Source organism: Sapajus apella, unplaced genomic scaffold (assembly GCF_009761245.1).
Source record: "Sapajus apella isolate SASKATOON/1434 unplaced genomic scaffold, GSC_monkey_1.0 scaffold59, whole genome shotgun sequence".
Lineage (NCBI taxonomy): Eukaryota > Metazoa > Chordata > Mammalia > Primates > Cebidae > Sapajus > Sapajus apella.
The window spans coordinates 12,044,347-12,069,161 of NW_022436999.1; the positions used below are offsets into that span (position 1 = coordinate 12,044,347).

The 24,815-nt window shown below is 37.3% G+C and overlaps 3 protein-coding genes across 7 annotated transcripts in view; 1 reads left to right on the forward strand and 2 right to left on the reverse strand.

The window, feature by feature from the left end:
• Window positions 1-271, reverse strand: part of SLC38A6 (solute carrier family 38 member 6) — a 63,428-nt gene extending 63,157 nt beyond the window's left edge. Inside the window, exon 1 of one of the 3 annotated variants that reach the window (XM_032245933.1) lies at window positions 24-271. In XM_032245933.1, the coding sequence (XP_032101824.1) occupies window positions 24-128 (105 nt within the window). In that variant the 5' untranslated portion in view covers window positions 129-271. The remainder of the gene's footprint in view (window positions 1-23) is intronic. The other 2 variants (XM_032245936.1, XM_032245934.1) reach the window with 2 other exon arrangements.
• Window positions 202-10,099, forward strand: TRMT5 (tRNA methyltransferase 5). Of its 2 annotated transcripts, XM_032245931.1 has the most exons (6): window positions 202-421; window positions 1,485-2,140; window positions 4,004-4,128; window positions 5,485-6,136; window positions 6,397-7,112; window positions 7,248-7,349. In XM_032245931.1, exons 1-5 carry the CDS (start codon window positions 216-218, stop codon window positions 6,480-6,482), a joined length of 1,725 nt encoding a protein of 574 aa, XP_032101822.1. In that variant the 5' UTR covers window positions 202-215; the 3' UTR covers window positions 6,483-7,112; window positions 7,248-7,349. The 2 variants fall into 2 exon arrangements, with proteins under 2 accessions (XP_032101822.1, XP_032101823.1); XM_032245932.1 differs by lacking the exons at window positions 6,397-7,112; window positions 7,248-7,349 and adding an exon at window positions 8,917-10,099.
• Window positions 10,100-12,905: 2,806 nt separating this feature from the next.
• Window positions 12,906-24,815, reverse strand: part of MNAT1 (MNAT1 component of CDK activating kinase) — a 224,023-nt gene continuing 212,113 nt past the window's right edge. The window contains exons 8-9 of one of the 2 annotated variants that reach the window (XR_004259113.1): window positions 14,256-14,433; window positions 13,271-13,349 (exon numbers count right to left, since the gene is read on the reverse strand). Coding sequence is in view for 1 of the 2 variants with exons in the window: in XM_032245937.1 (XP_032101828.1) it covers window positions 13,229-13,349 (121 nt within the window). In the remaining variant the exon portion in view is untranslated. Of the gene's footprint in view, window positions 13,350-14,255; window positions 14,434-24,815 lie in introns of both variants that reach the window. The other variant, XM_032245937.1, reaches the window with a different exon arrangement.

A 24,815-nucleotide genomic window follows, 5' to 3' on the forward strand; every position in this document is an offset into this window, starting at 1 on the left:
GGAAGCGAACAGAGCCCACTTACGTTGCTTAGCAACGGACTCAACTCTTCGGCCTCCGCTTCTTCAGGCTGCTGGGCAGAGACATACCAGCCCTGCTCAGCGTTGAAGCTCCCCCAGGACGCCTCCATGCTGCTCTCCAGCTCACTACCAGGTCCATCTGCGAGCCTCTACCCCAGCTCTGCTCTCCGGTCGTCGGTCGCGCCAGAGGCGGAGCTATGAGCCCGGCCCTTCCGGCTTTCCGTACCTCACCAGGTCCGGGAAGGAAAAGACGCTTGCCCTCCCTACGGCGAACAGTGATGATGTCATCGAAGGCCCGCCAGTCCAGCCGCGACCCACCTCCGAGCGGTACCGGAGCGGGAGGTGAGGGGTCGGCTCGTGGATCCAGCTGCAGAGCGACGCGAGGTATTGGAATGGTGCTTTGGTAAGGTGGCCGCCGCGGTAGGGACTAATGATCCAAGGGAGGTACCAGTCCGCCTGGGGCTGCTCTCCGCCTCGTACTGCTTGGACACGGAAACGTCGCGAGGTCACCCACCAGCCCAGGTGTTGACCTTAGGTCAGAGTTACTGGATAGTAAGGAAAGGTTCAAAAGCCCTTCGCCACATTTTATTGATGGGAAAACCGAGACTCATAGTAATTTATCCAGAGTCACCCAGCTGGTTAGCTGCTAGACCCAATTTGAACTCTGACAGCGTAAATTAAGTTGCTTTACAGGATTCTGGAACAGGGTCCTTTTCCTTTAAAAGTAAATTCGTTGGTATTTTAAAAGACAGTGAATAACTGATTCTGTGCATCTAACACCCAGCAAAACTCTCGTCCGCAGAATTCAGAAACCTCTAGTTAAAGGCAGGACATGTGGCAGTAAAGCATCGAAAACAAACAACAGAGCAATATATTAAGAACACAAGCACCGAAGTCAGTCAAAACTAGGTTTTAATCCATGCTTAGCCACTTACCAGCTGGGAGACTTTGGGTGGGTTACCTTACTTCTGAGCTTTAGTTTACTCATTTACAAAATGAGGGTGCAATACTGCACACCTCCCAAAACTGATAATGTGCATAAAGCATTTAGGCATCTGACACAATAAGCACCCACCCACGAGACTATCCTAATAAATATCGCCACTAGTAATGGTCATATATAATGACTATTTCATTTAGAGATGACCGCTTAACTCATACTTCAGCCTTCCAATCCCAAATGTATTATCTAGAAAATTGTGGGTGGAGAGGATCATTGAGTATGGCTGATGGATCGCTAAGCAGCAGGTGAGTTGAAGGTGTAAATTTAACATATACCACTATTATCTACCACTAATATGACTTCCTGAAAAAGTCACCTTTTTCTGGAAAAGATGGTATACTTCACACACACCACTAAACGTTTTATTTGTCAGCATTTAGCAGGTTATTTGAGATAGTAGAATTTAGATTTTTATTCTCAAAAGCTGTTGTGTGTGAATTTTTTTTTTTCTTTTTTTTTTAAGGATCTTATGGAGGCCATTTGGATTCTCAAGAAGACTTCTGAAACTGGAAAGCCATAGCATAACTGAATCAAAATCATTAATTCCATTAGCTTGGACATCCCTGACACAGACGCTTTCAAAAGCACCTGGTATTCTCTTATTGGGTCAAAGAAAAATATTCTCAACCATGCCAGAAATAGAAACACATGAGAGAGACTCTGAATTGTTTTCACCACCCTCTGATGTCCGAGGCATGACAAAACTTGATAGAACAGCTTTTAAAAAGACAGTCAGCATTCCAGTGCTTAAAGTGAGGAAAGAAGTAGTCAGTAAATTGATGCCATCCCTTAAAAGAGCAGCATTGCAGCGCCCAGGTATAAAACGTGTAATTGAAGATCCAGAAGATAAAGAAAGTAGACTAATCATGTTGGATCCCTATAAAATGTTTACTCATGATTCCTTTGAGAAAGCAGAACTCAGTGTTTTAGAGCAGTTAAATGTCAATCCACAGATCTCTGAATATAATTTGCAACTAACATACGAAAACTTTAAGTCAGAAGAGATCTTGAGAGCTGTGCTTCCTGAAGGTCAAGATGTAACTTCAGGGTTTAGCAGAGTTGGACATATTGCACACCTGAACCTTCGAGATCATCAGCTGCCTTTCAAACATTTAATTGGTATGTGTGTCATAGTAATATTCATGAATTTGAAGAGAATTTGCAAATTTTTAATTTTAGCTTTAAGAATTATTTTTTTGGGCCTGGCATGGTGGCTCACACCTATAATCCCAGCCCTTTGGGAGGCCAAGGCGGACGAATCACGAGGTCAGGAGATCGAGACCATCTTGACCAACATGGTGAAACCCCGTCTCTACTAAAAATACAAAAAATTAGCTGGGTGTGGTGGCATGTGCCTGCAGTCCCAGCTATTTCGGAGGCTGAGGCAGGAAAATCCCTTAGGGAGTCGGAGGTTGCAATGAGCCAAGATCGTGCCACTGTGCTCCAGCCTGAAGACAGTGAGACTGTCTCAAAAAAAAAAAAATTTTTTTTTAAATGCCAGGTTACAGAGATAGAACATTTTATCATGTTAACTGTAAGCTAGATCTTGAGCTACATACCCTCTTTTCAGGGTCATTTTGGAATATCGTCTTTAGAGTCATAGCAAATTCCAAATACTGGTCCAGGCTTTTGTGTATACATCAGTGTAGATTAAACTTGAATCACATGCTTTGGCAGCTACATTGAGCAAAGTTCTTTTTGGTACACAATACTTCTTAGACCTTCAGGGCTGTTAAATACTAGGTTGCATAAATTTGGGTACTTTATAGCCAAAAGTGCAAGATGTTTACATTGATTCAACTATTTGAGCCTCTTCTGTATGTCAGACACCATACTGTCCTATTATGCATTTCTTCTGTTTTTATTGATGAAGGGGGTGATAATGGATACTGGTAACATAAATCCTTAAGCAGATCCTTGTAATTGTGACTGGGTACAAATGTCAAGTCTAGGCTTTCCTATGAGTCACTGCCTACCTTAATTCAAACATCCCTCTGGCATTCCTATTTTATAAACTTTATTTCATAGAGGCATTCATACATTAAAAGTGAAACATTTTCATACAGTAGTAATTTTAAAGCTTTTACTATCGACCTTCAGAATAGTTTTTTTTTTAATTTATAAATTTCATTCCTCATTTCAAACTAAATTCTGTACCTAAAAAGCTGAATTCAAATACGTGAAGCAGAAAGGGAAAGAACAATGATTAAATTCGTTTATTGATATATTCAAAAATAAGCATCTGATAATCAGAAATTGGACAAATGCTGGTTGTAATTCAGGATATTGTGTAATTGGGTATTGTGTGCTGACTTACAAATCAAGTTATCTTATGCAATAAGATAGCATATGGATTTTTATAACTTTTTAAAGTGCTAACTAAAAAAATATATTCATCAGAACGCCATCAGTATGCCAGCTCTGTAGCTTTTCTGCTCTGAAATAAATGAACATTTAATTTAGATAGGATTCTGAAGGATCTATGTTCCTTTTTTTGGAAACATTGTTTTGCTGTCATATATTTCTAAAGTGGGGGCATTTGTTCCAGACCATCAGTAAAACAGACATTTGGCCTGAGGCCAGTGGAACTGGCAGATGTTTTACTGTTTTCTGAGGCCATTTGTTGCCAGGGTCCTTACATCTCTTTCCATTCTTCCCCAGTTCCCTGTGATCTACCTTTTTGGTTCCTTGTTTATTGGTTCGTTTGAAAAGATTTAGTAAAACATGGAAAAATATTAGATAGACCCAAACTCAAAATGTTTTCTTTAAAAATGTACCCAACATTGTGTGTGTGTATGTTGGCGACTGTCAAATATTAAATTTAGTCATCTGTTGAATTTTTTAAATTGCATGCCACATTACATTGTAGGTGCAGTTTTTATCAGCCAAAAGAAATACAACTCATTTCTGTTTCATATTAACAATTTTAGCTTTTATTTTGCAACCAATAGGCAGTATTTATGGATTCATTTTTTCTTTTAGGCGAGGTTATGATTGACAAAAATCCAGGAATCACCTCAGCAGTAAATAAAATAAACAGTATTGACAATACGTACCGAAATTTCCAAATGGAAGTGCTATCTGGAGAACAGAACATGATGACAAAGGTATGTTTTATTATCTCCAAGTAAGGTGTATATCAGGATTATGTTTAGAATCAGAGTAGATGACAAAGATTTAAAATACTTACAACACGAGTCTGTGAGAATGTGAGCCCTTATGAATGCTGTTGATGGAATAACATTGATAAAGCCTTTTCAGAAGAATTGGTTAAATTCTTATATAGTGATACAATGGAATATTTCCATCATTAAAGTTTTTTGAGCTCCATATTTGTTAAAATAAGTTGTCTATTGATAGGCTGACAATGGACAATTGACAGCAATATGTGACAAAAAGCAAGTTATAGAGCAGTATGTATAAAACAGTTCTCGAAATATATTTAAACCTTCTAGGTTATACTCAGACTTCTGGTTGGCAGAAATTTGCAGAAACATTTCTACCTCTGTAACCTTAGTAATTTGCCAGAAGCATCTGTTATGGTTGGGAGGAGGAAAAAAAAAAAACACATACAAATTGGGAATTAAGGTCCTGGAAAGCAGATGATGGAAGATGTATCTATCAGATTTATAGAACTTAGGAATTTTCTGGCCTTTGATTCTTTATCCATAAATTAAGGAGTTTAAGATGATGGCTGAGGTCATACTGCATGACTGTAACTTCAGTTTTATTTTCTGTTTTTTAAGGTGTCTACTACAGTAGACCCAAAAGAAATGTTACAAAGTCTTTTGTTCAAGACTTAGCTTCACTGTATATATTTGGTTTACCCATGAAAACTCAAATTTGGGAAAGGAAAGAGAATCTGGGAATGATTCATTCTATACACTGGCTCTAATTTAGAGACAAAATTTGCAAAGTTTTTGTAGGTATCTAAAAACATAGTAAAATACCTCAAAATTCAGTGACACATCTAGCCTGGCTCCCTTTTACAAACACAAAACTAAATAAGGAGGGTTGCTTGTTTGCTGCATAAAAGTACTATCTGCAACTTGGCTACCCACCATGAAGATATGGGTGGTGGTGTGTTGTTTCAAAACTGTAGGTCTTGTCTATCTGGTGACATAAGTGAGTATAATTAAGCCAGTTAGTTGGCCGGTCTGAAAAATTGCTCATATCATTTGGTAACTAATTTATAGCCATGGCCCTTTAGGATTGAGATGGAGAGACATTTGGCTTTGAAGAGATTATTTTTTTCTCACCAATAAGTCTAATGCAGTGTATCAAATGGCTCTAGAAATAGCATAAACACCTTTAAAAATGCCTTTAAATGCACTGTTGTTGGCTCTCATAGTAGTAAATTTAAATGTGTATGTGTTTGTCTGTGTGTATACACACCTATCCAATATCAATGGTTAGGATTTAGGACCAAGGAGATTAACCAAAAGCATAACACCTTTCTTCAGGTTCGAGAAAACAACTACACCTATGAGTTTGATTTTTCGAAAGTCTATTGGAATCCTCGTCTCTCTACAGAACACAGCCGTATCACAGAACTTCTCAAGCCTGGGGATGTCCTGTTTGATGTTTTTGCTGGGGTTGGGCCCTTTGCCATTCCAGTAGCAAAGAAAAACTGCACTGTATTTGCCAATGATCTCAATCCTGAATCCCATAAGTGGCTGTTGCACAATTGTAAATTAAATAAAGTGGACCAAAAGGTGAAAGTCTTCAACTTGGATGGGAAAGACTTCCTCCAAGGACCCATCAAAGAAGAGTTAATGCAGCTGCTGAGTCTGTCAAAAGAAAGAAAACCCTCTGTGCACATTGTCATGAACTTGCCAGCAAAAGCTATAGAGTTTCTTAGTGCTTTCAAATCACTTTTAGATGAGCAGCCATGCAGCAGTGAAATCCTTCCCATAGTGCACTGTTACAGCTTTTCTAAAGATGCTAACCCTACTGAGGATGTTCGTCAAAGAGCTGGAGCTGTGTTAGGCATTTCCCTGGAGGCATGCAGTTCAGTTCACCTGGTAAGAAATGTGGCCCCAAACAAGGAAATGCTGTGCATCACCTTTCAGATTCCTGCTGCTGTACTCTACAAGAACCAGACCAGAAATCCAGGTGAGCAGTTTCTGGAAAATTAAATGTAAACCTTGCCATTCAATTGTGACTAGTTCCTCCTTGTTAAACAAATTTTAGTACAGTATTAGTTCAGTCTAATAGAAAGCTCTTTCATTAAAATAGTAAATCTGCGAGAATGTTATTTCATGTCCTAAGTTGACTAGCTTAAACATCTTAAAAATGCCTATATTGTTTGTTTTTTAAGAGCATCTTCAACAGTTAATATCTTACCTAAAATAGGTTTTCTGGATTTGTTACAGAGAATTGCGAAGATCCGCCTCTTAAAAGGCAGAGGACAGCTGAAGCCTTTTCAGATGAAAAAACACAACTTGCTTCAAACACTTAATTGGAAATGTTTTCTCCATCTCCCTACCAGACTTACATGTAGCAAAATATAATTTGTATTATTAAATAAAATTTTAGTGTTCAGTTTTTACTATTGAACCCTTGTACTTTGCCTTATTTTATAAATTGAGGATTACGAATTAAACTTTAACTAAAATAAGTCTACCAGACACATTCCCTGTTATCTAAATTATAACATGTAATTATTTTATAATCTAAATTATATATAATTTTTATTAGATAAATATGATTAAATATTTTCTTTCAGGGAAAATCATTTACGAAAGCAGGGTAATTGAATACTGACTAGGAAGGCACTAACACCACTTTCTGGTTGTCCTTTATATTACTGCTCCTTTACTACCAATTATCACCATAAAAGTAATAAAAAATGAAGTTATTTAGAACAGGGCAGGCAAACTACATCCTGCAGGCCAAATCTTATCCACCGCCCGTGTTCATATGGCCTGTGACCTAATAATGTTCTTATATTTTCCATTGGTTGAAAAATAAAAGAACATTTTGTGATATGTGAAAATTGTATGATATCTACTATGTATCAATTTAAAAAATTGAATTGTGCCGTTCGCAGTGGCTCATGCCTGTAATCCCAGCACTTTGGGAGGCTGAGGTGGGTGGATCACAAGGTTAGGAGTTTGAGACCAGCCCGGCCAACATAGTGAAACCCTGTCTCTACTAAAAATACAAAAACTTAGCCAGGTGTGGTGGCATGCACCTATAAGTCCCAGCTACCCGGGAGGCTCAGGCAGGAGAATCACTTGAACCTGGGAGGCAGAGTTTGCATTGAGCTGAAACCATGCCATTGTACTCAACTCTGGGTGACAGAGTGAGACTCCATCTAAAAAAAAAAAAAAAAATTGTATGATATTAAGAGTTTCAGAGTTCATATAAAGTTTGATTGGAACATACCATGTTCCAAGTGGATTTTGTTGTATTTTTAAAATATAGTAGGGTGTAAATTATTTTGATGTTGAATTAGATGACAAAGCATCTATAGCTATGCTAAAAGAATAAAATAACTGTTGACATTACCAGACAAACCACTCATCACAGTATTCCCAACTCATAGGCAAGCAACTGTCAGAAAAATTAGAAAATTTAAAATGGAAATATCAAAGCAGACTTTCTTCACAACATGAAAATGAGGCTGCAACCAAAGTAAGTCTCCAAGTGAATCATTTGTTAGCCAAGCAAGGAAAGCCATTTATTCATGGTAAATTAGTTGTGTTTGGATGCAGCAGCTGAAGTAATGTGTCCAGAGAAAATAAACTTGATAAAGACTACTGGCCTTTGGCAAGAACAGTTGCTCAAAGAGTTAAGGACATTGAAAGCAACTTAGTCACTTAGAAAATGATTCTAGATGGTTTTTTGAATCTATTTTTATTTTTACTTAGAGACAAGGTCTTGCTCTGTTGCCCAGGCTGGAGTGCAAAGACAGTCACAGCTCAATGTAGCCTTGAACTCCTAAGCTTGAGATCTTCCCATATTGGCTTCCCACAGCATTAGGGTTACAGGTGTGAGTCCCTATCTGTGGCCCTCATGAATGGTTTAGCACCATCCCCTTGGTGGTGTCCTCATGATAATGAGTTCTCATGAGCCGGTTGTTTAAAAGTATGTGGCCCGTGCCCCCACACTCTTGCTCCTGCTTTTGCCATGTGAAGTGCCTGCCCCTGTTTTGCCTTCTACCATGAGTAAAAGCTTCCTGGGGCCTCCCCAGAAGCAGATGCCAGTGCTGTGCTTCCTATAGCCTGCAGAACCAATTACAACTCTTAAAAATTACCCAGTATCAGGTATTTCTTTACAGCAATGCAAGAATGGCCTAAAACACAAGGCAAAACAACTTTAATATGAAATATACTATGGTACAGTCATTTTGACAATATTTGAAGCACAGTATATTTACACATTTGTCATGCTATCAGAAGATAAAACAAGAAGCAAGATTTCCATTCTCACAAATTGTAGCAAATATATTTTCTGAGTTCAGCATTTTTAGGGACCTTGGTGCAAGTGCAAAGAAAATTTCTCCTTTTCAAAATCTATATAACTGCAATTGAGGTTATGCAATCTAATTTTCAGTAAGAAGTGATTAAAATAATGGCACGCTAAAAGGCAAATTTCAAAACTGATGAATATGCTCAATTAATTTCATGTGCCCCTGGATTGATAGCAGTATTTGGCAATACCTATCTGTATGAGAAGATATTTCTAAAGGTAAAATATGCAAAATCTCATTACCATTAGTATTAATGGTTAATGATGGTTAATGATAACCCTTAACAGGCAATCATTTACAACTGATTTTGATCACAGGGAACATTTACTTAGAACCCTAATTAAAGGCAATGCTATTCTCACCAAAAAAGGCATTACAAAAAATTGGACTATATTTTGAATTTTGTCAATTAAAAAAGTGTAGGAGCAATGTGAAGAAGAGGCAAGAACGACCCCCATCCAACCAAACCCTGCGTGCCGCTGCATCCAGCACCCAGCACCTACGTCCCGCCACTGCCATCGCCACCGCCACCATGTCCAAGAGAAAGGCTGAAGGGGATGCTAAAGGAGATAAAGCCAAGGTGAAGGACAAACCACAGAGAAGATCTGCGAGGTTGTCTGCTAAACCTGCTCCTCCAAAGCCAGAGCCCAAGCCTAAAAAGGCCCCTGCAAAGAAGGGAGAGAAGGTACCCAAAGGGAAAAAGGGAAAAGCTGATGCTGGCAAGGAGAGGAATAACTGCAGAAAAATGGAGATACCAAAACAGACCAGGCACAGAAAACTGAAGGTGCTGGAGATGCCAAGTGAAGTGTGTGCATTTTTTATAACTGCATACTGGTGACTGTACAGTTTAATACTATTTTTTGTCAGTTTTGTAAAAATGCAGAATTTTGCTTTCCTTTTTTTTGTTGTTGTTGTTAAGCTATGTTGTTAGCACACAGAACAATTCATTGTTGTTTTTTGGGGGAAGGGGCATATGTCACTAATAGAATGCCTCCAAATCTGGATTGATGTGGGGAAAACACCTTTCCCTTCTAGTTTTGAGAGACTTCCTCTTGGCTCCTAGGAGGGATTCCCTTTGACACACATGGCCACCTTGGCACAAAAGCCTTGTGGTATGGAAAAAGAAATTCATTTTTATGTCCTCTTCTCCCTTTCCATCTTTCAGCACAGACTTAACTCCCTTAAGCCCAGACATCTGTTGGGACCTGACTCCCAATCATTGGTTACCAGTGTCAGGCAATCTGGACTTTCCCAGTGATGCCACTGAGATGGCACCTGTCAAAAGAGAAGTGGTTCCATTTCTAGATTGTGGCTCTTCAGATAACTTCCGCCATTTTCTTTCACTTCCTGAAAGGTCCAGCTTGTGAAAAGTTGTTAAACAACATTCTAAATGTGAAATGTCAACCCTCACTCTAAACTGTCCCTGTTCAGAGCATCAGATGAAGATTTCATTGGGTTTTCTAGTGGCTTTCTGCTTTTTGGTAGTCCATTGAAGAAAGGAGTTTGAAAGTTATATACTGTTAATGATTGTCTGCCCTGTGCTGCCTGAAATACCATGATTGTTTATGGAAAGTATCGTTAATAAAGCTGGATACAGTTTGGAAAAAAAAAATAGGGCAATTTGCTTTACCTCGTTCTGTAAGTAATCTCCTTGATTTTGCTTGTTACCATTGCAAAGCCTAAAATATTTACTATCTGGCCCTACAGAAAATGTTTAAGAACCCTAATCTAGATAATTAATTACAAATTCAAATGCCTTCAGAAGTCTGGCAGGTCACGTAACAAATGAAGGCGATAAATGGTAAGCAGTATAGGGATGTAATAAACTGGAGCCCTCATTCCTTACTTAAAGGAACTACATTCAAATTGTTTTGAAACTCAATCCAAGTATAGTACATTGATATCCTAGGTTATAAAGTATGTGTACAAATGATGTTCTTATTCATACATGTAAAGTGGTAAGAGTCTTGTCTCCCTTTAGTTACTCTGGACAAAATATGCAATATGTAATTGTAAAGGAAACAGAATCCCTAAGTGTATCAATTAACATTTTAACTTCCCCCTTTTCCTTCAGAGTGGATAAGTGAATATGTGATTATCCTTTATTTAAATCTAGGTCCACCCTAAACTTTCAGATGTGATACCAAGTAAATGAGTTCCTGATGAATCTACTAGAAAATGACAGCTAGAAAGCTAGAAAGCTTCTTAGATACAATTTTTAATTTTGTTAACTTTTTGACAAGTTTTCTGCCACCTTAATTGGATTTTAAAATAATTACCTGACAACCTGTTGACAGCCTAAAGATAGCTTCTAAGAGAAGAGTAGGTGAAATATTAATTGAATCAAATTAAGGAATACTAAGTAATCGTGCCTACTAACTATGATGTAAATGCATTCTGTACCATTAATATCTGCTTAAAAGGAAGTATAGTTAGTAAAATCATTTTCTACAGCATGAATTTGTCAGAACTTCTCTTAGGACATCAACAAGTTCATTTAGTTGATGTCATTTATATCCCATAAAAGATCTAGATACTTGATCTGTAGAACTTCCTGGAAGTCTTATGAAGTTCAACTACCCAGGACTAGCTTTAGCACAGCTGTTGTTTGACAGTCATCTCTAGAGCATGGATTCTGGAGTCTGGCTGCCTCAGTTCAAATCTTAGCTCTGCTATTTTTAAGTTATATGACTGTTGGCAACTCACCTAACCTCTGTCTCAGCTTCCCCATCTGTTAAAATGGGGAAAATAATAGAACTGTTCTGAGGATTAGGTAATAAAGAAAGCATGAAGCACAGTGCCTGGGACACAGGTAATATAGTAGTTGTTAACTGTTACTTCTGTACTCATAAAATACTTGAAGACTTAATTCATGTAGATGAAAGACATGTACAGCCTTTGTCTCTTGAGAGTAAATCACTCAGAGGGTAGGGGATAAGCACCTTAATTTAGAATATTTCTGTTGCTTAGTAAATTCAGTGAATTCACTAAACCTCAGTGAATTGTCACTAGGTTATTTTTCACCATTCCCTTTGATCAAATAAGGTCAGTTCACTTCTAAATTTGGCCTATTGAAAAAAGTACAGCAATAGCAAGTGCAAAATATTTACAAATGTATAAAGGTTTTGGAATTTATTTGCCAAACCAGGTGCATGCAATTTCCACAATAAGGTAGGCTCAAAACAAGTCTTAAAACCTTGATATGTTTTATTAATTAATTCATTATTTTTAAATACATTTATAAAAGGTATGAGAAGCAGTAGTGTTTCTTTTCAAAAGATTGGATTCCTTACTTTTGCAGTTGGCTGCTGCAAAGCTTTAACTGTACATTCAATGTTCTAACTATTCTTTGAACAGATTTGCAGATTGTACTTAAAAACACTAATCCTCAGTTGGGGAATACCTAACAGATAAAGGAATAGGATATGCAGTCTGGTAGAGTGTAGATGGAACTGGACTTCAGTTTAAAAAAACAAAACAAGAAAAAACCCTGTATTCTAATTCTGGCTTTTTACTAACTTGTGTATATGATCTTTGTCTAGTCTATTATTTGATGCCTTGGTTTTCTCATTTATCAAAGATAGTAGAAGTACAATAAAGATGAAGATGTATTCCTAAAATTAATTAATACCTGCTTAGTAAAATAAGAGGGAGTTGTTACATATGGATAGTCCATGCTAATGAAACCACAATTTCTGTTTCACATAAGTTTCTATCTATAAAACTAACATCTGTTGTAATAGAGATTTGATAGAAAATCCCTTAATTTCCTTAAGAAACTATATCCCATATCCAATGGTCTACGTAACAAACTCATACAAGGTTAAGATGCTGCAAATAATCATCCTTTTCAAATCTAAACTTTTTAAGCAAAACCCTGGTAATAAAAGCCTTTGAAGTTTCAACAAAAAACTGTATCAGTATACAATTTATACATAGGGAAATTCTACTAAAAATGTACCTTCTCCAGTCTCCAAGGATTCATCATAAAGCGAGCTTACATTGGAGGTTAAAGGTATCATTTAAGTATTAAATTTTATTAACTTACTTCTTCGAATGTGTCATTAAAGTAGGTTAATGCTGGGCTCTGTTTTAGCCTGAGTGTGGCTCACAGCTGGGAACTATAACACCTTGATCAAAGTTTGCCTCACTTTCCACCGCTTAAAACTGGCATTGAGTCCTTAGCATTGAGGGAATGACATTATCATGGGTCAGGTTTTTCTTGCCATAACTTGGTCAAAGGAAATATATCCACTTGTCTGGACTAGTAGTAACAAGATATTAGGAAAAAGGGGAACATTTTATGAGAAGAAATAATAGACGGATATTAACAGTAAATGTTGTAATCAAAATGGTATTTAAAATGTGTTCAAGTAAAACACTGTAATAAGAGAAAAACCACAGAACTTAATATAAATTCTAGCTTTATTTTTTAAAAAGATTTTATAAGTCTGTCAACCTCAAACACATATAGGTGAATTATTTATTCCTCTCTTCCATCAGATGAGGCTTATTGTGTCAAATCCTCTGAAAAATATAAGTAAAAAATCTTTTTCACAAATACATATTCCTTATATTACTCATCTTAGTCTGAAATCTCTTTATATACTTTAACACAGCTGCTAGTGGTAGAACTGTGTTGTGCAGCTGCATATAGCTATAACTTTACAAGTCTGCTTTACTTTCGCTAGTTCCCTGGTTCAGCTCCAAGGTCTAAATCTTATAAATGGTTAACTGGGTTGCCAGAAAAGCCCACTGAATGCATCCTGTAGTGCTCTGTGACAAGCAAGAGAAGAAGTATAGCCCCCAGCAAGGTCCTGTGGAGAGGCAGCTCTGACATGGTTTAAATACCTAAAACAAAACAAGAAGTACAGAATTGATATAAAAAGCAAATATAAATTGGTAACATTTTAAAAAAGCAAATATAAATTGGTAACATTTTAAAAAGCAATAGTAAAACTGATTCAAGTTTTAAAGAGGAATTCCAAGATTGAAATATCCAGGCTTTTATTATAAATAGATTATTACCTTTCAAAAGGAAACATGCCAACTGTATGTGTAGTGCCTAAACTAGTACGAACTTAGGTAACAAATTACCATGGGGTCTAAAAACAGTTCTGAAAGAGGTTTCAAAAATAATTCTAAAATATTCCCTACTTCACAATTTTGAGAGCTGATTTGTTTTGTTGGCTGTTTTTTGGACACCTAACTAATGCCCTTCCTAGCATATGCTTAAGAAATACACAGTATCACGTTACTATTGTATTACTGATATTTCTACGTAAATATGTTTTAAAGCAAGCCCTAAATACCTAAACAAATCGAAGAGGGGAGAATACATAGGAGTTACTTCAAAAGTACTTCAATATTCCAAGAATATATTGTCTCCTTCCTTGCTGGAAAGGAAACATTAGAAGATTAATGTTGAAGAAATCTCTGCGACTGAGACTGAGTTCAAAATAATGTCTGAAAAAGTAAATACAGAGAAGTCTTACTGATCTCAAAGAACAACGTAACAATTCATTTTTTTCTACAACCACACAGTTTTTTGTTGTTGTTGTTGTTTTAGCAATTAAACCTTTCTAATGTGACAAAAATAGACAAAACAGGCCTAAAAAAAAATCGGACAATCTAGCCAAAGAGGGGCAACTTAACATGACTACTACCATTGCTGGAAGCAAATAATTCCAGCTTTGTTTTAATGCTTAGTTTAAGAAACTACCTTGTTTCTTCAGGAAGTAAAGGAGCTTCACCCACCTTAGAATTACTGGTATGGCAAATGAATAAATCAGGTACCAGAATATTTTAATAACTTGGAACCTTTTTTACTCATTCATTCAAACTTCCTGTGTGTCAAGATCTTAATGCATGAGCAACTTATAATTTCAAATATAACAACAAGTCTGTTTTTCGTTTGTATCCATGTTTAATAAACCTGTGTAATGAAAATATATACAGCAATATAAGAGTCTAATCGAAAAAATGAATCAAGTTAGGATGCAGGCTAAGTTCCTGGAATTAGCTATAACTTATTCACATTGCCACAAATCAAGGTTTTAACTTAAGTCTTTGCTTCTCTGCCAAAGATCAAAGGGGAAAGTGGAAAGAAGAAGAAAATTAATATTTATTGAACAAAAACATTTTGATAGTATTTTATAGCCATAAAACATATCTGAGCATGCATCTCCAAAATGTGTATACTTATTTATACATAATATACTAAGTATATTATAAAAATAGAAAACTTCAGGGATGAAATACAAATATTTAAAAGTTCTGGCTGAGTGTGGTGGCTCACGCCTGTTATCGCAGCACTTTGGGAGTCCAAGGTGGGCGGATTACCTGAAGTCAGGAGTACGAGACCAGCCTGGGCAACATGGCCAAAACCCTGTCTTTACTAAATACAGAACATTAGCCGGGCATGGTGGCATGCACCTGTAATCCCAGCTACTCAAAAGTCAGAGGCAGAGCGAGACTCTATCAATCAATCAATCAATGTTTTAATATTTTCTTCCTACACCCCATCTTACCTACCCTCATCCATTTTGGAGACTACTGTTACTAGTCCTTATTGTCTAGGTGTGGCGGCTCACACCTGTAGTCCCAGCACTCTGGGAAGCCAAGGTGGGTGGATCACCTGAGGTCAGGAGTTTGAGAGCAGCCTGGCCAACATGGTGAAACCCTGTCTCTACTAAAAATAGAAAAATTAGCTGGATGTAGTGGCAATTGCCTGTAATCACAGCTACTTGAGAGGCTGAGGCAGGAGAATTGCTTCAGCCCGGGAGGCAGAGGTTGCAGTGGGCAGAGATCATACCACTGGACTCTAGCCTGGGCAACAGAGCAAGAGCCTGTCTCAAAAAAAAAAAAAAATTAGTCATTGTTAAATTCTTTATAGAATCTTAGGTTGCATAGGATTTAAATAGGGATTCACCATACCTACCCCATGGCCATAAAGTTATCTGCTTATTACTTCCCAAGACACAATAAAATATCAGCTGTTAAGATTCTGATGCATGAGAAATGAAGTAAATGTTATGTTACCTCAGAAGTGTCTAAAAATTAATCTGGCGTCACAGGGAATTCAATAACTATCATATAAATAAGTAATATTTTTATAGGTAACTTGAAATGTTCCATTCCTGATACAAGTTTCCAGCTAATTTTTATCCACACACCAGATGATGATGTACCACCCTTTTCTTTCCTCAGATCCTCAAAAGAAAAGCATAGTCTTAGCTTCAATAGATGTTCACTCACAGTAAAATTCAAGCACTGCAGTAGAATGTTTGTCAACCTTGAAAAGCCAACCATCGTAAATGAAAATTGGTTTTCATAGCTGTAATACAAACCACTGTGCAACTAGCTGTTTTGATTCATCACATTTTGGTACAGCTTACTTCTGGGAAAACTGAGTCATACCATATCTGGCTTGGCAATTTGAACACAAACTTGCAATGTGCATACAGCTTTTTATATGTTATCCTGAGAAACCTGAAACAGCTGCACTGCTGGCAGGAAAACACAGGACCACCAGTAAAATATTCAAAACAGTTGCATCTTTTAATTTATGGCCGCGTTTCCATAGAAAGTATATAAAACAGTTCAGCTTTAGAGGTAAAATGTTACAGTCATACTCATTGATGCCATAAATGTGTAAAAAACATTTATCTAAAATGATTAGTGTTTGAAATTAGTATGTTTTGAAATAGTCATAATCCAGAGTAATGAGCAAATATTTTTAAATTTGACTTACTAATGCTGAGTTGTACAATTCTCACTGCCAACATCAAGTCAATTAACATGTCTTTGCATAGCACTGAAGAAAATGCCCTTCCCTTCTAGCAATCATTTACATTAAACATGTCTGTGAGTATGAGTCTTTAAAAGTCCTGTTTATTTACATTGCTGTTTTTGACCTCTAGGGCTACACAAAACTGTTACTGTGAAGTATTTCAAAATATTTTCACCATAGCAACGTACATTAATGCCAATAAAAAACAAAACAAAGTTCATTTTTGTTATTCAATTGTGGGCTTTTTTCCTTATGTATCTTAACTCAATGTTCTTAAGCCCTTTAATTATTGTAGCATGTCAAAAGTATTTTAAAGAATCTGCCACATTGAAACAGCACAATGAAAATTTAGTGTTTTGTGTACTTTTCTACCTTAATCCACATCTGTGTTTTTATTCTTTCATGACCATTACAAGTATATCACTGAGTAGGATTCCTGGGGTTTCTGGCAGAAGTCAGTATCATTTCATGTATACCTTTATAAAACAGAATGAGGAAGAAGTCTTGGCCAAATTTATTTCCAAAAGTCAAGCTCAGTTGAGTTTGGGAGCCTGGAGGTAATTGCTCTGACTGTTTAGCCAATCCCAGGACACTATTCCTGTTTTTCATGGGTTTATTTTAAATATGTGTAAATCTTATAAGCAGAAACCAGGAAAGTAAAAATGAGGTTTGCTTATTTTGGTACCTATACCTTATTTTTACTGAAAGCAGACTAAACTCAAAGACTTAAAAAATCATACCTTTGATTATTTTCTTAATAACACCAAAAAAAAAGCATGTTTTCAAAAGCATGTCTAAGATAATTCTTGTACAAAGGACATCTTATGCCCTAATGTGTCCTCTGTCTAAAGCTGCCTTCCTATCCCATCAAAACCCCTTTCAAACAGACCTTAGAGAAGGGGAAGGGAAAAGGAGCGATGGATCCTGAGAAAAGCGGAAGACAGGATTAAGCATTAGAAAACCACACTTGAAGGTTTGTTCCTGAACTTTGATTTCCTACGCTGTCATTTTCTTGTGTTGTATTTAGCAGCTTTTGCTCCCAAAGAAGGTGGTATAATTTATACTTAGCTTCAGAAAGTCTTCATTTTCTTGGTTCTTTAACATAAGAGTACCTCTGAGATTACTCTTTTCCTATTTCCCTTCCTTTAAAAGCCCTATATTGACCATCTGGCTGAAGTCTTGGACTCAGCTCATTTTAGTGCTATTTAACAATGCTTTGAGTTCTCAGCTACGGGCAGAGGGCAGGGCTTGTCACTCAAGACCAAGAGGCAAGCTACCCTTTCTGTCCTGTCATAATCTGTTTGTGACAATCCTTAAAGCACATTGGCTTGGAATTCATATTGAAATGAAAATGTAAAGTTCACATTAGTTTCCTTCACCTCAAATTACCAGGCCCTATGGAGAGTTAAAAACTTGGACTGGTTCAAACTAAGAAAGGTAGTGAACTCTAGAGACTGACTTTCTTTTTACAAGGTGGCCTGTTTTTTAAACTCTGCATTTAAAGCTATCGTGCATTAAACAGACCATTTCCAAAGAGATCTGTGTCCTATAGCGCACAAAATTGAAATCTGACTGCCATTAAGAAAGATCAGTCACCTGATCTCAGGTATCAAGACCCACAAGTTTTGTAGGAAGTTCAGCCAAAGCTATAAAAGATTTACATTAACAACCTGAAGTCTATCTCAGTGAGATTTAAAAATAACCAGAGCAATAGCATGCTCACACAACTATCACTAAAAAGCAAAAACATTCTGAAAACTAAAGTTAATAGTTAGGTGTCTTAACCTAAGCATAGTACCAAAATAATAGACAAAAATTTACAGAGTGGTAATCATATATTTTTTAAGTCAATTGGAAAAACACCACAAGTCAAAAATACTGTCCATAATTCTGACCGCAATGTGGTTATAAAAACACATGGCGGCAGGCTGGGCGCGGTGGCTCACGCCTATAATCCCAGCACTTTGGGAGGCCGAGGTAGGCAGATCATAAGGTTAGGAGTTTGAGACCAGCCTGACCAACATGGTGAAACCGTGTGTCTACTAAAAATACAAAAATTAGCTGGGCATGGTGGTGCACGCCTGTAGTCCCAGCTACTCAGGAGGCTGGGGCAAGAGAATCGCTTGAACTCAGGAGGCAGAGGTTGCAGTGAGCTGAGATTACACCACTGCACTGCAACCTGGAAGACAGAGTGAGACTCCATCTAAAAAAACAACAACAAAAAAAAAACATGGCTTTATAAAGTCCAACCAAAAATGTAACAAACTGCCACAGGCAGCCATATGTTACTCTTATACTTTACCATCTAGACAGCAAGAGAATACAATTTGAATAAACTAATAATAAAACTGAGTTCAGATTTATACCAACACACTTGGAAAGAGACCGAACAATTATACCAGACATTTAGACCATCTATATACCAAAACTCATATTTGGAAATTAAAAGACACATCTTTTCCAAATGAACACAATGATTTATCATTATTCATATTTAAAACTTAATTTAGATGGCTCAGATAAGACTTTCTGACTTATAGCTGGAGTATAAGTCCAGTTATAATTGTGTAATTTATTGCTATCAAAGACCACACTGGGTATTTTGGATAGAACAGTTATTACTGAAAGTTAATATAATTACCTAATGAAAGGATTACTTCCTTGATTTAAGTGTGAACTATAGAACACACAGAAGATATAGCTACTTAAGTATAATATAGCCTATGAACGATATTATTGGTAGTGCTGGATATCTCAACTGATAGACCTCTAAGGATAGATTCTGTCTTTATAATGCATACATTTAAACATAGGAATATCTCAGGACATGGCCTATGAGATAGATAGGGCCATGAAAAATAGATAATACACAGTAGCTAATAGGCCAAATGATATCTGATAAATTTTAAATATACTATTCAAAGTCAGATGTTTATTTCCACAAGAGATTACTATGATTTCTGTCTAATTTCAGTACTGCCACTATACACTTAGATGAGATTACACAGGAAAATGGCATAAATAATGTTTTTATTTACTGATTCTTAAAACATTATGGGCCGGGAGCGGTGGCTCATGCCTATGATCCCAGCACTTTGGGAGGCCAAGGCAAGTGGATCATGAGGTCAAGAGATCGAGACCAACCTGGTCAACATGGTGAAACCCTGTCTCTACTGAAAATACAAAAGAATTAGCTGGGCATGGTGGTGCGTGCCTGTAGTCCCAGCTACTCGGGAGGCTGAGGCAGGAGAATTGCTTGAACCCAGGAGGCGGAGGTTGCGGTGAGCCGAGATCGCATCATTGCACTCCAGCCTGGATAACAAGAGTGAAATTCCGTCTCAAAAAAACAAACAAAAAAAAACATTATGATACTCATTCCCATGAATTTATTTGGAATAATGCCTGGGAGAGACAGAATAAGGCAACGTTTCATTAAAAAATCTAAAAATAGCAAATAATATGATTTTTGTGTCTCCCAGGGAAGAACAAGTGTCACTTTTTGGAAATACAGTAGATGAAAATCAATGTACTAGCTTCTGAATTTCTTTGATATTATTTCTTAAAAAATCTGCCTGATTCTGGTTTGTCTAACTTAAGTTTTTTTTACTAGAAATTCCATGTTAGTAACAAATATGTGCCAGGATTTTCATCATATCTTTATGAAGGCAGGATGAGTAATTTATCTCCAAGAGTGAGGCAGACAAAAATGCAGAAATTTAGATATATGCAGCTCATTCATTCTCAAAAAAAAAAAAATTACCGAGGACTACTATTTGCCAGGTATTGAAGTAGCCCTGATAATAAAACAGAGAACAAAGACTTCATGATCTCATTGACCTTATAATCCAGAAGAAAAGAAAAATATTAAATATTAAATATAAATATTACAAATGAGAAAGTAGGGCTTGATGAGTGTGGATAAAAAGGGAAGCCAACATGAATAAGATCAGAACAGGTATCCCTAAAAAAATGACAGTTAAGCTTAGATCCAAAGAGATAAAATTAGGTAGGAAGGCAAGGGAATAATAACGGTGATCCAGAGAGAGGGAAGAACAGGTATGAAGTAGTAAGGAGACATAGTACATATTGAGAATATAGCGGACAGGTGATTTCAGCTGAGGATGAGGCTAGAGATGTAGGCAGAAAGTACACAAACGATGGCCTTATAGAAAATGTTTAAAAATTGAATTTTATTCAAAGGACACTGGGAAGCCACTGAAGAAAAGCTATTAGAAACCTGGTAATGGAAATGGGCCACTATGGCTGCCCAATGGATTAGAGAAAAGCAAGAGTAGATACAGAGAGATTCCTTAGGAGAATGTTTCTCTAGTCCAGGTTGATGCAATGGTTACTTGAATGAGGGTGGTGGCAGTGAAAATAATGAAAACTACTGGTTTAGGGATATTTCAGTGAGTGGATGGGTGGGTGGATACAGGGGTGGGGATATGAGGGTGGGAAGGAGAAAGCAGTGTCAAGGTCAACTTCCAGGTACCTAGTCACATAGTCACATAGATCAGGGAAGGTGCCCTCACAGAGAAATGGAAAACTGGAGAAGCAAATAAGAGTGGGAGAGGAAAGAACAGAAAAATCCTGACTTTAGTTTTGGACTTGAGTCTGAAGTGATTATAGTGGAAACATATGCATGGAGATGCAGAATAGTAGCTGGATACATGGGCCAAGTGAAAAGAAGAGAGTTTGAGATTGAAGATATCAATTTGGAGTTACAAGTATTTAAATGGTATTTGAAACCATAAAAATAAATGTTAATATTTAGGAAGAAGGAATATAATGAGAAAAGAGGAGGGCCTAAGGCAGAGGCTTAGAGAACTGCAATGTGTAATGGTCTGACAAAATAAGCTATTTTGAAGTGACAGGTAGTAAATGCTGCTATCCCCAGTACCTCATAAACTTTCTTCCCCTCCTTTCTAGATTTGCAAAAAATGTAGACATAAGACAGGTGTAAGCCACCTGGAAAGGAGGAAAATAATAATAACAGAGACAGGGACAAGGTAGCCTACTTGATTTCCCCACCTAAGGACTCCAAAGGGCATATGCATAGCATTTACAGCAGTCATGTTTCTTATAGCAAAAGAACAGAAACAACCAAATGTCCCTGGACAAGAGAATGGATACACTTGTTATTGATACAATGGAATACTATCAAAAGTGAAAATAAATAAGTTACATCTATGTGCATGCATCAATACGACTGACTCACAAACAATGCTTAGCAAAAAAACCCCATAAAAACCAAGTTACAGAAGAATATGGAGAGCATGTTTCCATTAATATTAAATTCTAAACGAAAGCTAAACATGGAATATATAAATATGACAAAGCTATAAGAAAAACAAGGAATGATGTCAGAAAGATGGCAAAGAAGGAAAACTCGGCCTTCATTTTCTTCACAAAGAACAGTAATCGGACAGCTATCCATGAATGGGAGTAACTCTGAAAGAGCTCAGGAATCTACTTGAGAAACTACAGCAATACACTGGAAGGGAAATCCCATAAGTAACCACATAAAAATCCCATAAATAACCATACAAAAGAAGGAAACAGTTTCATTCTGCCTTCATCATCCCATCCCCAAGGCCAGCACTACTCAGTATAGAGAGGGAACTCCCAAGTTTGTAAGTATCCCTGGGCATGGAAATGGAGAGCAGGATGAAAAAGCAGCTTCCCAAAATTTTCAGGGTACTGCCTGAGCAGTCAACAACCTGCCTCAGTTATACCCAACCCAGATTGATGAAGAGACTGGCATGGGTGGAAACAAAGAAGGATGGGGGCTATCAGTACTAGCCATATAGGCAGAAATCACTACTCCTTAGTGGCCTGCTCTGCACAGGATTCCAGCAGCCTTCTCTGCTAAGGACCTCAACAGCCCTTGTGGCTACAACAAGAGATTTCACCCCTGAGGATACACGGTATTCACTGATGTGGACCGCAGCAGCTTGCTCTGCAGAAGACACTAATAGGCTTTTGCTGGCTGCTGAGGACTCTAGCAGTCAGCATAGCAACAACAGACCCCTGCAGGTTTGGCCACTGGAATCCCACAGTTTTTTTGCCTTCCCAATCTCCAGGTGCCTAAGTGGTGATGTGTCCTTGTAGTCCTATTTGGGAGACTGAGGCAGGAGGGTCACTTGAGCCTGGGAGGTTAAGGCTTGAGTGAGTCATAATTATGCCACTGCAGTGCAGCCTAAGTAACAGAGTAAAACCTTGCCTCAAAGAAGTAAAAAAAGAAGGAAAAAGAGAGAATGAACAAAAGAAAGAAAGAGAGAAAAAAGGAAAACTGTCCGAAAACTTTCTAAATATGGGGAAAGATGTAAACATAAAGGTACATGAAATAGAAAGATGCAAAATCAGATTCAACCCACAGAAGACTTTCACCAGACACATTATAATCAGATTTTCAAAAATCAAAGAAAAAGAATTTTTAAAGCAGGAAGGGAAAAGCAGCATATTATATATAAGGGAACCTAAATAAGACCACTGCTGAATTTCTCAGCAAAAACCTTGCAGGCCAGGAGTAAGTGAGAAGATTTCATGAAAGAAAGAAAATGCCAATCGAAAATACTTTATGCAACAAAGCTATCCTTTGCCAATGAGGGACAGATAAAGACTTTCCCAGGCAAAGAAAAACTGAGGGAGTTCATCACCCTTAGACTTGTGTTACAAGAAATGCAAAAGGGAGTTCTTCAGGCTTAAGCAAAAGGCCACTAATTAGAAATATGAAAGTATAAAACTTGCTGGTAAAGGTAAATATATAGTCAAATTCAGAATACTCTAACACTGTACTGGTAGTGTGTAAATTACTTATAACTGTAATATAAAGGTTGAAAGACAAAAGCATTTCCAGAAAATAACTATAGCTACAAAAATTTGTTAATGGATATATAATGTAAAAATACATAAACTGACACAGAAAACATAAAATATAAGGGGAGAATGATATGGTTTGGCTGTGTCCCCACCCAAATCTCATTTGAACTGTAGCACCCATAATTCCCACCTGTTATGGGAGGGACCCAGTGGGAGGTAAATGAATCATGGGGGCAGGTCTTTCCCATGTTGTTCTCATGATAGTGAATAAGTCACATGAGATCTGTTGGTTTTATAGGGGAGTCCCCCTGCCACTAAGTAGGATGCGTTTTGCTCCTCATTCACCATCAGCCATGATTGTGAGGCCTCCCCCAACCATGTGGAACTGAGAGTCAAAAAGAAATAAAGCGTATTCAATTAGGAAAGGAGGGAGTCAAACTGTCTCTATTTGCAGATTACATGATTGTATATTTACAAGACCTCATCATCTCAGCCCAAAATCTCCTGAATCTGATAAGCAACTTCAGCAAACTCTCAGGATACAAACTCAATGTGCAGAAATCACAAGCATTCCTATACACCAGTAACAGACAAACAGAGAGCCAAATCAAGAGCAAACTATCATTCACAACTGCTACAAAGAGAATAAAATACCTAGGAATACAACTAACAAAGGATGTAAAGGATCTTTTCAAGGAGAACTACAAACCACTGCTCAATGAATTAAGAGAAGACACAAACAGATGGAAAAACATGCCATGCTCATGGTTAGGAAACATCAATATTGTGAAAATGGCCATACTGCCCAAAGTAATCTATAGATTCAATGCTATCCCCGTCAAGCTACCAATGACCTTCTTCACAGAACTTGAAAAACCACTTTAAACTTCACATGGAATCACAAGAGAGCCCGCATAGCCAAGACAATCCTAAGCAAAAAGAATAAAGCCAGAGGCATCACACTGGAGGACTTCAAACTATAATACAAGGCTACAGTAATCAAAACAGCATGGTACTGGTACCAAAACAGAGACATAGACCAATGGAACAGAACAGAGGCCCCAGAATAAACACCACACATCTACAACCATCTGATCTTTGACAAACCTGGCAAAAACAAGCAATGAGGAAAGGACTCCATGTTTAATAAATGGTGTTGGGAAAACTGGCTAGCAATGTGCAGAAAGCAGAAACTGGACCCCTACCTGTCACCTTACACTAAAATTAACTCCAGATAGATTAAAGATTTAAACATAAAACCTAACACCATAAAAACACTAGAAGAAAATGTAGGCAAAACCATCCAGGACATAGGCATAGGCAAGGACTTCATGACTAAAACACCAAAAGCAATGGCTATAAAGGCCAAGATAGACAAATGGGATCTAATTAAAATTCAGAGCTTCTGTACAGCAAAAGAAACCATCATTAGAGCGAATCAGCAACCAACAGAATAGGGAAAAATTGTTGCAATCTACCCATCTAACAAAGGGCTAATAACCAGAATCTACAAAGAACTAAAATTTACAAGAAAAAAACAAACAACCCCATTCAAAAGTGGGCAAAGGTTAAGAACAGACACTTTTCAAAAGAAGACATATATGAGGCCAACAAACATATGAAAAAATGCTCATCATCACTGGTCAGTAGAGAAATGCAAATCAAAACCACATTGAGATATCATCCCATGCCAGTTACAATGG

Coding starts and splice junctions, on each gene's coding strand:
- TRMT5 (XM_032245931.1), top strand. CDS start 216: ATGAGCCCGGCCCTTCCGGCTTTCCGTACCTCACCAGGTCCGGGAAGG. Junction 2,141..4,003: donor GCCTTTCAAACATTTAATTG/GTATGTGTGTCA, acceptor TTTTTCTTTTAG/GCGAGGTTATGATTGACAAA. Junction 4,129..5,484: donor AACAGAACATGATGACAAAG/GTATGTTTTATT, acceptor ACCTTTCTTCAG/GTTCGAGAAAACAACTACAC.